Raw genomic sequence first — 15,455 nt, 5'->3', positions numbered from 1 at the left:
AGGCAAACCAAATAGCAGTGCAGACTTACTTGAATACTACTTGAATTATTAATTAATACGCAACAAAGTTTTTCGACCAGAAACATTTGTTTAATTATTTTTTTAATGAAATGCTTTTTTTAAAAGTTGTTACTATGAAAAATAACTTTACTCTGGTCTGAAATTATTACAAATATTGTTTAAAGTAACATTAAGGCAAAATCTTTATTGCTATGATAAATTCATAGTCAGCCATCTATTATGTTCGGTATTACACAATAATAAATATCGTTTTAGAAAATACTATTTTATGCGCTTACATATTGAAGAAAAGAAGAAAATAGATTTTTTTACTTAAAGAAGAAATATAAAATGTGAAGTCCAATAACTCCTAAATGCTTTATTACTTGATGTATTATTTTAAATTTAAAAAAAAAATTATGAAACTTGAATCTAACTTGAATCTGAAACAAGAAATAATAAAAAATTCAACACTATATTTAAATGACGTATTAGTTTATTTAACGTATTAGTTTTTTTTCTGCCATTATTCTTGTTTACATTGTATATTTATTTTATTTATAAATTAATCAGCTTCTCTTTTAATTTTTCTTCTCTATTAGAATTTTTTTACCGCAAATGCTTTCCACATAATTAAACATATTTAATACCGCAAATGCTTTCCACAGATTTAAACATATTTAATACGTTTTTCACAAGTTAAATCATAATCATTTATTACCAAGAGAAAAATACATTTCATAATTTTTTTAAACAATTTATGGTGGCAAAAGTGATTACAAAGACATTAAAACAAAGACATTTTTGTGAAATATTTCTTGGCAGCAAAAACACGAATTTTTTTTTAAACCTTATAAACAAAAAAAAAACATAGGCAATAATTGAAAAAGAAAAAGCCATAGAGGAGAGAACAGGAAGAAAATACCAATATAATTTCAACTGCAAATTATTAAATCAGCATAAATTGCTTATTTGTTAATACATATTATAAAAATTAGAGGCACTGCTAAAAATAATTTAAACATATTAATTGAAAGTAAATTATATAAAAAACTTGATGGAATCAAGATGCTATAATTTTTTTATTATATATAACATAATTTTTGATAATTAATCCGTATTTGTACAGCTACTACTAAGAAAAATTATATACTATACTAAATGGTTTTTCCAATATATCTTTTATTAAGCTATGTATAATTTTTAAAAGCCTTTAAATATGCAGGGTGCCCTCATTTCATAATTTAGAAAATTAAGTAGTACATGTTATATTTTCTAGTTATACTTATATTTAATATATGATGCTCATTTGAAAACACACATTTGTTTTATAGTTCTTCGACAAGGGAAAGAGATCTGTTATTTAGGTATAATTTAAAAAACATAAGAGTTTAAGAAAAAAAAACCATTATAATTTAATGTAGCTAATAAAACAGGTATTTCTCAGTGATTCTGCTGACTATATATTTGTTTTATTGCTGTTAAGTTTTCTAAAGCCTGACGGAGATAATAGTGTTATTTTGTTAGTACTTGCTAAGAAATGTTCTTTAAAAGTTTTAAACAGCACTATCGATTTACTTATGGACCTTAGGTTCATAAAATCTATCGGACCTTTAACTTTATAAATAACTATATTAATCATTTTCTTCCAAAATGTTGCCAAATCTATTACACAGGAATTAATTATGTATGTAAGTGAATTTATGCAGTTAATTAAACACATCTTGAGGTCTTACTCTTTTACCTTTAAAACTGATATAAATAATTATTTTATTAAGTTATGACCTAGCTCTAAATCAAAGTCACAGAAAATATAACTACATTTGATATTTAATTACAATTTTTTTTGAATATCGGACATATGCGTTGTATTTAATTATATTTAAAAAATCCTCACTGTTTTACTTTTTAGAAAAATCAAGATACTTATAAATCTACAATTAAAGTACTAATATGATTTCAGAACATCCGATTAATATGACTTACTAGGATAGAACTTAAAAACGTAATTTTTTCTCAGATCATTGATCGTATAATTTTTCAATTGTTAATTTATATTTTAAAGAGTTGTATTTTTTTAACTAGTTTTGATGCGTTTTGTTCTTTTACTTTAATCAAAATTTAAGACTATCTATAATGCACAGTGTAAGAGCTTTATTTTTTTTTAATAAAAATGTGTTTAGAGATACAGAATTTATTCCCCAAAAATGTTTTCTATATTATTAAACTATTTTGTTCAGTAAAGGTATCAATTTTTTGGCAATTAAGGCGTAGTGGTAAATAAAATTGCTTTTTCCGATCTATTTTAACCCCCGCATTAAATTACGGTCAAAAAGTTTATGAGGGCGAAATTAAAAAGGCAATATCTCATAGTAATATCGATGCATATTTGAATCTCTTTTACTTATTTACTTTTAAATTTTAAAAACTTTGTTTAATTTATTTATGCTGCCACTAAACTTAAAATTCAATTAAACTGAGAAATCAACTTGAACACTACCGTTTACATCTTAAGCTTTAACTAGATTTTAGAAAAAGTTATAAACTTTATTTCATAGTTAGACTAGAAATACAAAAAAAAATATAAAAACGTGCCTTAATTGAAAGCGTAACGCAAACGCGTTATTCTACAACGAAACATTTTAAGCCCATTAATTATTTATGCAATAATGCATTTACTATGTAGATAAATTTAACTTTTGCTTTTTTCAAAAGCAACTATTTTCCAGCCTATTAAAATAAATGAATACTGTAATTTAAACTGTATATAAAACTAACCTAAAACAAAGAAAAGACACTTTTTTTTTTAATATCTCTTTCTAGCCTTTTTTATAGGATATTCTAGTATATGCTAATTTATTTTCATATTTTTCCTTTAATTTTTTTTATTTCACTTAATATATGTACATATTTATACACATACATGCACGTCATTATAATATTTAATTATTTACCTTGTAAATTCCTAATTCATCAACTATACACGTTAATATCGCTTCTCTACCAACAGCTGATGTCACGTTGGTAATTGGGGCAACGAAATTGGGGTTTTCTAAAACAAATGTAAAATTATTTACTAAATTGTTAGATAATTATAGCTTTAGTATTTGTTGGTGAGAAAAATAAAAAGTCTGATATTATTTGAAAAGAAACCATTTCTAAATAAGTAAAAATGTAATTTTTATATTGGGCACAATAAGCTTAAAAATAATACAATGTCAACGTATGTAAAATCTAGCTTCATCATTTGCTTAGTTGCAAAAATTGGCTAAAAAGGAGTACGAAAAGACTTAATACATAAAAACAAGATATAAAAATGAGTTTGCATTTTAAGACTGTATTACATGAATAAAAATAATGATCTTATGGTTTCTTATCCTACTAAATTTTCAAAGCAACAGTGACTGTAGTTTAACAACCGAATTTCGGTTAGGTATTAGTTAAAGCCCAGCAATAGTGTCAAATACATAATTTACATTAAATTTCAGAATCATGTCGTCTGTATTTAACTCATTATGCTAGAGTATACTAACGTACCAGATTCGGTGCTTCTGAGATCTTCCATTATTATCCTGTTATCGTGCACATTTAACTTCAGGCATATAAAAGAGAAATTTCGAATATGACACAATTTCTATTTTTATATTCATGTACTAGATCATCCGCAATATTTCTAGTAATTGTTAGATGTCAAATCTTTCGATTTCACAAATATCCTACTTTAGCCTTTCCTGTAATTCAGCTTAATATTTTTAAGTGGTCCATTTTTAATAATTTCCGATAAATCAGCATCCAGTTTGAATTATTTATACATGAACCAGTATTTTGGCATATCCCAAAATGAAAATAAAATATAGAATAGGAGATATATACGTTCAATAAAATCAATTTATATTATTTTCATTTCATCTTCTGCTAATGAGTGTGATTGTGGGTTTTTAAACCCACTCTTGCTAAAAATAATGGTTGGTTTACTTGGTAATTTTGAGAACTATTAATAAAAAAAAAATTATGACACTTGCATTCTCAATGCTGTGCCTTTCTTAAGATGTAAAAAAAGATTGATTTATAAATTTTATTAATTCTAGAGATAGAGGCTTTATTGACTGAATAATTTATTTAAATGTGCGCAAATATTTACGATAAATATTATTTAATGTTTTTATTATTTGTCGCTAATCAAAATTAGGCTAAACGCTTTGATTAAAAGATCAAAGTCCCCTTATAATTAAAAAAATTTATACATATGCCGCATAAGCTAAGCATATTTAAAACAATAAACAAATTCTATATAAAACACAATGGGTACTTCAAAGATCTTTTAAGTGATTATTGAAATTGGACCAGTATTACCAAACAAATTTCTAACAAAACAACGTTTGAGTAAGGAATTTGTAAAAATAATACAATTATGATTTTATTATCTACATTAACTGATTTTCATTAATTGCTTAGGTTTCCTGTGTAATTTATGATATGTATAGCTTTCTAGCATAAAAAAATAAATGTGTGTGACGTCAAAAGACATTTTTGCACCATGTTCTAGTATTATGAATTAACGTGCATTTTCGTGTCATTATTGATGATTTTTGGAGGGAGCAAAGATAGAAAAGAATTTCTAGGAGAAGAGTCTGCTAATAGTTTTTTAATAAGGATGTGAGATATGTCATACAGTTTGATCATTCCATACATGTATGTGCTTTGTCAAACTTTAACACTTAAGATATTATTTAAAATATATCAATTGTCGTTTTTATTCAACCTGACTATTTAGTTAGTCTGACGCTGCTCTCCAGGGTGCTTAAGATAAAAATCCTAAGTATAGGGATCTCGACACGTGTCGGAGATACAGAAAGTTTGACAATAATGATTTTTTTTGTCTTTATTTTAACAGATATTAAAAAACTAATGACACGCTTTTTTGTCAGTTTTAAAATGCTGCATTTTCATTTTTTTTATTTTTGTATAGCCTAAAAATGCATTTTTCATTTTCATGCATTGGTTCTATTTCTTCTAATGAATTCACTGATGTCCGACATGTAATTTTTTTTAAGTATAATGAAATATATGCTATTAAAAAAAATACTTTTTTGCTTTAAATGCAGAACAATTTTATGTTCAAATTTTAAATAAATATATTTTTTACTCCACCAGCTTATAGCCACTGGCCAAAAGTAGATGACAAATAAGAGTGGCGGAAAGCCAAATTTTATCACGAAGAGGGTGTTATCACGCACTAAATCACTCACTATGGGACATGAATAGAATAACGTCATTAGAATAACCCTGTATTCAATTAGTTTTGACAACAAATAGGTTACAACTAAGGTGAGGTTAGGTGTGGTGTTGCCAGTTCTGTCGTCTACTGCGTTTTGTCACTCTGCAGCTTCAGCCTTATCCCCAGTGTAGTGTGGCTGACTCACGAGTGCCTTCTCTAAAGTGGCGAATTCACTCTATATTTTTTAGTCACGTGAAATGTTAGGTATTAGGCGTAAAATAAATTCACAAAAACTGTTTTTACCTTTTCTTGTAACTAAATCTGTTATTTTCGTGCAACAAACATACCGAAGACACCCATAATGTATTATTATTTTGGTAATTTTTAGATTTTGGTCCGAATTAAAAATAATATGATTCCGCACTTTAGCGGCTTTTGTCAAATTTGGCGTATTTTCACCGGTTTTCTTTTTTAAATAACCTAATCAAATCAAGCCCAAACCAACCCAAAGGAGCTTACGCTCCCCGATGGGTTGGGTTGGGTTGGTTCTTAAATTGCTCAAGCACCGCTCATCAAATTTTGCGTATTTTTACAATTTTTTTTAAATGGCCCAATTTTACCCAAAAAAAATTAAAAGTGGCGGAATGATACGATATAATTCACCGCAAATATGTGAATTTTGATAGAACTTAAAAAAAAAGAAATTTTAAAAATGATGTACTTCTAAAAATAAATTTTCAATTTAAACAAATTTGTGTTTATTACATGTAATTGACATTTTAAGTGATATGTTATTAAACTAGTTTATAATGTTATGATTATACACTAGTTTCATTCATCATGTTTTATATGTTATGATAATGAATGACTAAAAAAATACAGAGTGAATTCTCCACTTTAGAGAAAGCCAGACTGGAGACAAGTCTTTAGCTGCAGAGTGACAAAACGCAATAAAACTGGCAACACCACACCTATCCTCAACTCAGTTGTCACATATTTGTTGACAAAACTAATGGTATACAAGGTTATTCTAATGATTAATCGCATCCTATAGTAAGTGATTTAGTGCGTGATAACACCCTCTTCATGATAAAATTTGGCTTTCCGCCACTCTTTGTGAAAAATATATATCAAAATCTACCCACTTTGCAAAAAACCCGACCATTTTTCATTAATTTTGACAAAAGCCGCTAAACTGCAGAATTATCTTGATTATATTAGAGACTGAAGATTGACAATACAAAAATATAATAGTAATAATAAGATCACATTTTCTTACCAGAAACCTGGAATTGCTCGCTGCAAATTAATTAAAACATTAGTCCCAATATTAAAAGAGAACTTTTTCAAAAAAAAGTCATGAATTTAAAGTAACAGCCTTAAAGCAAATAGCAAACTCACACTTCCAGCATTCACTAAAATGAAAAACAAACTCAAATGGTACGACAATGACAAATGATGTTCTATCAGTCAATGTAACTGTCTGTCAGTTCCCTGTCAATTTTGCCAAGCAAGATGGCCGACATACCATTCCGATTTTCATCATACAAGCTTCCAACATGTGCCAACAATGATTTTGGGGCTAGCAATTTAAGTGGTGGGGAAGTTGGTCTTAATATAGATTAAGTTGTAGCGCGGTTGCCAAATGTGTTTAGATTTGCCACACTTTTAAAGAACCCTTGGCTTTTCCTAGACTACAATAGGTGTTGCGAAGATTAAATCATGTTTAATATGTTGTTTCAGATTAGTTTAGGATTAAAAATTGATTGTATTTAAATTATTGAACAAATAGTATTTATTTGCCAATAGATACTTTAGTTTTTTCGAGGTTAAAATTACTTAAGGCTTGGAAGTAAGTTCAATTTCTGTTTAATTTATACTCTTCCTGCTATACTAATAAAGCAGCTATATCCATGTCTATTTATTTTTAAAAACCATATAATATTATAATGTTTGCCTTCTCTCAACCACTGTTAACTTTAGCATTGTTTCAGCTCCTTATCAGATCGACTATCTGCGTATATGTGACCTCAACAGTAACAGCTTGGGGTTGTTATGACGCCATTTACGTATGATAACCCTAAAATTGTCCTTTCCTTATCATATTTTCACATTTGTTTGCTCCATTTTTCTGGCATAAAAGTGTTATAAAAGAAATATAATGGATGTTGTATATAGAAAGGAAAATGATATATCAAGGTATTAGTTTATTTATTAAAATAAGTAGTAGCTTTAAACATATTTGAAACTTTTAATTTTTTTTGTTAACCAGTTTATAAATGTATCACGGTGTAGTTGAATATCACATATATTACATAGTGTCAATCATTAAAATACAATAATGTATTTTTTAAGATTACCAATTAGGATTTAGAAAGATACTTTTTTTAAATAATTTTAAACGCACAGATTTTTCCACGAATAATTTAAATTATAATATCAATAAAAAGAATTAAGAAGCAGGATAAATTAAAAACAAAATAAAAAACCCTGCTAAAACTTAATAAAGTTATTAATTAAAACTTACTTATTAATTAAAACAAAAAATAATTACTATAAATGAAAAAATAGATTCATATAAATGAGGAATTAATAGCGCTTGATAGGAATAATACAAATGAAAAAATTGTCTACTAAAGCTAACCAGTAATTTTGGATGAATTTTAGTTAATGAGAACATTTAATTAGCAAGATATACGAGTAATATGCAGAACTAATCTATATTTAAATTTAAAAGAGTTTTTATAAGAACTGGGTCTCTGGGATCATTCCTATCCTTCGAATGAAGTTTTTATCTTTATGGGCAACTTAAGTAGATATTACTGGAAAATAATGAGGTCATTACTTGAGGTCTTATTCTAATAAATTATCTCTATTTAATAGCGGTAATTCAGGAGTCATTTATTCTTTACTGATTTGACTTACAGATATTTGGTATCATTTTCGAAGTGGATTTAAAGACTAGAGTTACCTTATTGTTAATAACTAGTAGTAAGAAAAATTAAATATATATTGTGTATGATAGATAATATTTCTATTTACTTATTAAATTAATAATGTACTTCGGTCTAATAATTTTATATTGATCTAAAGTATTTTTTGTTTCTATAGTGAATAAATTAATTTTTTTTTAAACTGTTTACCAAATTGTAATCTTTAAGTTAGGAGCATTGACGTTTATAATTATTAAATAACAAATTGTTGGCTTAATTGGGTTGAGTTCAGGAAACATTATATCAAAAGTGAGATGGTTGCTCTTTTTATTTTTTTGAATATTTACTATAAACTGGTAATAGGAAAAAAATAAAATTTAGAATAAATAAAATTTAGTAATTAATTCAATATTTTCTTATTAGTAATACGATCTTACGAAGGTGAAAACCAGAATTTAGTAATTACTCATGTTAATAACTGTTGGCACTTTAAACAAAACCTTATAGGATATTGTCAAATATCGCAACCCTGGTAAACATTCTTGTAGAAAATTAGTATATTGAAGTGTCTTTATCATTACATCATATAGTAGAATTTCTTATAAAATGTTCATATACAAAATATGGTTCATCCGATTTTTTTTATATTCTATATATCGTACCCTTTCTACAAAATTTTTTTCTAAAAATTCATGAATCTTAAATTAATTAAGCACCTTTTATTTTCCATAATTAAATACAACTCAATATAAATACAACTCAATTTTTTAAATAAGACTTTCTTCTATTTGAGTGATCTATATTACCCTTTTTCTACATTAAGTATACCTAAAATTTATTTAAAATTTCATTCAGATAGTAGAAATATTTTTTGTTTAATTACTTTGTCCAAAAGTTCTGTTTCAAAAGGCTTTAAGATCTTATACAATGAACTTATATATTGAGAGGAATTTTAGTGTAGAAAAATTTTAAATAACCGAAATTGTAGCCGATTAGGAGAAATTTTGCTTAAAAAGTCGGGATTATAATAATATGATCGGTTGTTTATGCATCTGACAATATTCCAATTTATCTCTATATTTAGGTAATATTACTAGAACTATTTTAAAATACATTGACCCATACTTGAAGGATGCATCAATTAGAAATGTTGTACAAAATATAAAAAAAAAACTATTAGTGATTTTTGAGTGAAATTCTATGAAATAGAAAAACCTACCCATTGATGCAAAACTCCTTATTCTTGAAGGATAATAGACTGTGATAATTTGGGAGTCTTTGAATAGCGAAGAGCTGCTACTAGGCACTAGATTAATTAAGAAATTACCTTGTAATTATAGTGAAAATATACCATTTATATGATATACATAATGATATTCTCATTAGTGATGACCATAATTTATAGTTCAATATTTTGTAATGATATTACGGACACAACTCCTTTAGAGATTTTAATAATATTTACATATATTGAAGCCCTAAACAAATATTTGAATACAATTATTTTAGCTGAAACTGGTATAATTACGAATATATAGAATTTTGGTATAAAATGCTATGCATATTATTTAAAGCTAAAATGTAACCTAGTATAATTAATGGTGTAAGTAATAAAAGTAATGGTTATGTGTAATATGTTTAATAAGAATTATTATTAAATAATATCAATATAGACGTAATTAATCATAAATTTATAATAATATTATTATGTAAAAATCAGTCAATTATTATTATTATTATTATTATTAATATTAATATATAAAATGATTCTTTTTCATTAAAAACAAAATAAACATGTATTATAGCTTCCTATTATGTCAAGCTACTGGCTCGACTTTTTTTTCCAAAGGAAAAAGGCATTAAAGTAAAGAATGGACAAATATTTTGATTAAGAAAATTCACGTAAGTGAATGTTATATCAATAATTTTTCATTTCATTAAATTATTTATCAATGTTGCTGGTTATTAATCTATATTTCGATCATTTGGAAATGACGCCATTAGTATAATCAAAGGACCATTAAACTATGCATTTTATCTTATATTTAGGAATATGTAAATAAGCATCTCTCAATGAGCAGAGAAATATTTTTTACTCAAGTGGTTTTTGAAGCATAGCAAAAATTGTTATCAATAAATTCATTTTAAATATTAACACCATCAATTATTGCGAACCTTCAGTTTACTGTAAGAATAGTGAGTGTTCGTGAAAATTTTTCTTTAAAGTTAGCTTGTTTAGTGCGTTTTTTAAAATGGATTTGGATGTAGAACATACTTTTCCTCTGCCAATGCCTTCTAAGGAATACTTAGGTATGCAAAATTACTTCATCGTAATTAATTAAAAAACGGATATACATTTATTGTCGAGGAATCAATTTTAAACGTTTAGTCAATTTTTGTTTTTTTTTGTACAAACATTGCAATCCTATGATTATTTTTATAATTTTATATTTTTATCTAGTAGCTTTTATTTCTTTCTGGTGTGTAATTTTAATTTATATTAAAACTTTTTTTTTGTTTTTGATAAATTACTTCAATTTTCTTGTTCAGATCATTGTCTTAAAAAAAATGTCTTGTTTACCATTTTGTTTTAAATTATTACAAACTCCATATATTATATATTGCTATTTATATTATTCAAAAAAAGTATAATTATTTGATTCTAAAATAATCTATTATTAATATATAGGAACTCAAAAGATATGAAAAAAATCTGTTTTACATTCATTGTTTTACAACTTTTGATAAAAAGCTGTGACTGCACAAAAACTAATTATGTGAAATCAGAGTGTTTTTCAAAAAATCTTATGATTCTCTCATAGAAAGTTGCTCAATCTAATTGAATTGATTAATTAATTTATTTGCACGAGGTTTATATGACATATAAACCTCGTGTTATATACATTATATAGTTTTATATACATTGTATATAAAACTGTACAGCTAAACTGAAATGAATAAATATGACAGATCCTCAGCACATATAACCAAATATCCCGCGAAGACATATTTAAATATATCAGGAATAAAAGTGAATGAGATGCACCTCAATGGAGATTTCTAGATTCACATATACCTTTGATGACCTTTACCGAGACCACATATAGAGAGAATAGTATATGCTTATAGTTAAAACAATTTTATTTTAAAACATAACAAATAGATGATTGTTTCACTTAAGTCTTTATCAAAAGACAAAAACCTCCATTTCTTAATTATATATTATGAGGTTTAACTGAATCATGTCATATTTTCTTCTGAAAGGACTAACCACTTTGACTCTAATAAAGACCTATTTGATTATGACAGATATTTTTTTCTGTCTTTCGTTTGATTCCACGAGATCTTATAATGAATAGAGTCAAAAAAGTCTAGGTATGGCAAAAAAAGGTTTTATTTTCGTCGATGTGTCTTTTTCTTCTTCTAGAGACTCGATAGACTAGTATCTTTGATATTGAGTCATTCTTGGTTGCTAATTTTTAATTTTTCTATTTTAATAAAAGGTCCTTGGTGTGACTAACTAACTTACAATAAAAATGTAATAATAGCGTTTTTTCACTCCCCGTATTCGGTAGTCAGACCCAACATTAACATAACCAAGATTAACGAGAGTGTTACATAATGAATAGCGAGAGAATAATCTGGACGGACCACGATCCCTTTGAACGCTATGAAGAAGTCAAAATCGTCATTGTATTAAATAATAAGTGCTCATCTGTAATAGATCAGAATTGAGCAGTGTATATTAGAAAAATTACATTTTCTTGGAGACAATTATCATTAATTCCTTATGTTTCATCGATCCCTGTTAATACAATACCATTTATGGCTATCTAACTACTAGGATATCCAATATTAATTATATTTTTTTTTTGGAAAGGCGTAATATTGAAATTCAATGATTATCAAAAAAATACAGATTTTATATTGTCTTATTTAAAAAATTATAAAAAAACGTTCTAGAAACGATATTTGTGTTTCAATTGAATAACCTTTATAATCGAAATATACTGTTTAATCAAAATCTTGATCTTAAAGTATAACTTTACAAAATAATCATGCATTAAATTGTTAATTTTATTTAATTTTTAAAAGACCAATGGTAAATATTTTTTATATGAGCTAAGAACAAGTAACACTTCATTAATTATTATATTAATATTAATAATCATAAAAGTTTATTAACAAACAATATACAGGCTGGTCCAGTTGAAACGTCATTAATTTTAATACGTGATAGAGAATTTAAAAAGAAATAGACTTTCATTATAAAATTTAATGTTTAATAACAAAGATACAGGATGTTAAATTTAAGAATAATTATTTGCTTATTTATCAGAACTTGTAAACTACCAGCTCATGCAGGTTATTGTACTGAATTGTCAAATATTAATGAAGCCAATTTTTAAAAAAATTTCCAGTGGCGTAACATACGGAGGGACTTGGTCCTTTTTTGTCTCAAATCTGCGAGGTGATGAAATATCTTTTTATAAAAAGTAAACTGTTAGATTCTCCGTTTAATTTGGAAAAAAAAGTTACTCCTGCAAAATTATGATTTAAGGCACTGTTTTTAAAATATCTTAATTTAATTGTTCAGAAATACCTGCTAAAATGTTCCGAAAAATTAAAAAAAGGAAATCAAGCTTGGATTTGTAAAAAAGTTGAATATAAAAGATGATTAAAAGTTACCTTAAGTCATTATTTTATTTGACAAGTTTAATTTAAGATTCAAGTCTAATTTTCTTTTTTTTTTTAAGTTTTTGCAGCATTTTAATTGGCGTTTCTGTACAATTAAACTAAGATATTTTAAAAACGGTGCCTTAAATTAGAATTTTGCAACAGTAACTTTTTTTTAAAATAAATGAGGAATGTAATAGTTGACTTCTTATAAAAAAATATTTTATCACCTAGCAGATTTGAGGCAAAAAAAGGACAACTGCCTCCGCATGTTACGCCACTGGCCATTATTTTAAAAATTGGCTTTATCAGTATTTGACAATTCACTACAATAACCTGCATGCGAAATTTAATTAAAATTGAGCTAGTAGTTTAAAACTAGCAGAAAAAAAAGCTAGTAGAAAAAATTTATAATAAAAGTCTATTTCTTTTTAAATTCTCTATCACGTATTAAAATTAATGACGTTTAAACTAGACCATCCTGTATATAACATGTACTTACCAACTAGTACAAAAAAAAACCTTTAGAAAATCACTAAGCACTTGTGCGTCATTTATGGTTACGTAATCGGTAAAATTTAGTTCACTATGTCCTTATTGGGTAAACCGACTATACTCGGGTAAGAAATTTAATTTCAGGGTATAATTAGTACAATATACAACAGTAATACATCTAAGTTTCAATTTCAAAAGCAGTTAAAACAAAAAGCATGCATTAAATGTATTTAAAATTTATTAATAAATCATTAAATACTTTTCCACCCTTAGAAAATATCCAGTTCTTCGTTTTGCACTTAAAAGAGTCACAGCATCCTTATACCATTTGGGACTAAGTTATTTTGTCTATTAGATGAATTTATTTAACTCTATCTTGTTTTTCTTTTTTTATTTTTTGAGGATTTCTAAGCAACTAAGTTGATGCAAATCCAATACATTACCTTTAGAAAACAGGTTATCATATTCTGTATCTGCCAAAAATTATTTTTAAACCTGGTGTGTATAACCTACACCAATATTTAAGTTTTTATCCTCTGATGATGGACACCGCTGCTTCCGAAACATATCAGAAATTTTTAAGACTAAACTATGTTTAACAAATAAGTAGAAGGAGACTGTATGATTTTCATTTTATCTTAATCTACGACTCCACTTCAAGTATGGACTATTTGTTCACAATTTTTGAATTGATTTTAATTTTTGTATGTGTTTCAGAAACGCTTCCCATCATAAAATACCATAAGCCTAATGATTTGGTACCAGAGACATATACAGATCGTGTTATCGTGAGCTACGTATTACCCAAAATAATGGCAACATCGCTTGATTGCGGCTTGCAGGCTTGTTTTCTGATGAATCTTCTTTTCCATTACATGGCAAACACAATCCTTCCATTGTTCGTTATTGGTCTCAGGAAAACGAGCACAGAAGTTTTTAGTTTCGTACCCAGTATCCTCAGATATTGAATGTTTGGGCACGTATTTGGGGCGACAATGTTATAGGGCCATTTTTTATTGATGGCACTTTAAACGCCCAAAAGTATCTTGAGTTGCTGCAAAACCAATTTTAGATGTTTGGTAGTCAAAAAGTCTTAAAGGTACATACATGTTGAGAGATGTCCCCTTAACTTCTGAACCACTTCATCGACATGAAAGTCCCATTTAAACAAATTATCAATTTTAATACTGAGATATCAAAAAGATCTACATCTTCAATCAAATCAATCTACATCTCTTTAAACTACCTTTGGGGATTTCATAATCGTCAATTTTAATATTGCCAAGCCTTTGTAAGGAATTTGTGTCAGTGGTAAAAGACATGTACTTAGTCTTTTGTATATTTCAAGTTAATTTTTTGTGCGGAAACCAGTTTTTTAATATCACAAAGTCTTTTATAGTTTGAGTTGTTATAATTCTCAAAGACATCACAGAGTAAAACGGTGGCATCTGCAAAACTAACCAGCGTCCTATTTATTATAATATTAAGCATGTCGTTTACATAAATTCTAAAAAGTAAAGGACCCAACACAGTGCCCTTGGGTAAACCTAGCATGTTGTTCACTGCTTATGGTTCCATTAGGTCCCTACAGACACACGCTGATGACTTAATTCATGAACGTGCGTGCATTAACGTGCATTCATCGATTCGAATTTGCTTTACGTACGCTCAAACTTTTGTACTAGTAAGTGGTTGTGCGCGAAGAGAGTTGTGATGTCGTCTGATGAAGAGCTTGCTATTATAGCAGTGGCGTGCAATTAAATTTTAAAAAGTACCAAAAAGACAAAAAAGCGTCGTCATCTGTGGTCTAAGGAATGGCTTTTAAAAAGACAGTCATTTTCACATACTAACATATTGGAAGAATTGAAAGGAGAACCCGATGACTGGCGTGATTAATTACGAATGGATGAAAATACCTATGTAGTATTGTTAGAAATGGTTATTCCATTAATGAAACGTCAGGACACAGTTATGAAACCTGCAATAAGTGCACATGAACGGTTAACCGCAACCCTTCGATATTTAGCGACAGACATCATGAAACTTTAATTACTTGTTCAATTATTATTCGTCTTCTGGGCTTCTTTATCAACGAAACGACACTGACCTATAAATGTATGTCGAATTCGCAC

At 27.2% G+C, this 15,455-nt stretch overlaps 2 protein-coding genes across 2 annotated transcripts in view; one reads left to right on the top strand and one right to left on the bottom strand.

Annotated features, from left to right (window-relative positions):
• The window catches only part of LOC126735124 (neurotrimin-like), an 84,162-nt gene that overhangs the window by 35,463 nt on the left and 33,244 nt on the right, over window positions 1-15,455 (bottom strand). The window contains exon 3 of the mRNA XM_050439090.1: window positions 2,955-3,052. Coding sequence (XP_050295047.1) covers window positions 2,955-3,052 — 98 coding nt within the window. The remainder of the gene's footprint in view (window positions 1-2,954; window positions 3,053-15,455) is intronic.
• Window positions 10,295-15,455, top strand: part of LOC126738619 (equilibrative nucleoside transporter 3-like) — a 36,052-nt gene continuing 30,891 nt past the window's right edge. The window contains exon 1 of the mRNA XM_050444043.1: window positions 10,295-10,461. Within this exon, the coding sequence (XP_050300000.1) occupies window positions 10,404-10,461 (58 nt within the window). The 5' untranslated portion in view covers window positions 10,295-10,403. The remainder of the gene's footprint in view (window positions 10,462-15,455) is intronic.

This window comes from Anthonomus grandis, chromosome 1 (assembly GCF_022605725.1).
Source record: "Anthonomus grandis grandis chromosome 1, icAntGran1.3, whole genome shotgun sequence".
NCBI lineage: Eukaryota > Metazoa > Arthropoda > Insecta > Coleoptera > Curculionidae > Anthonomus > Anthonomus grandis.
Note: the sequence above shows the minus strand (reverse complement) of the source record. Positions and strands in the feature narration are given on the sequence as shown.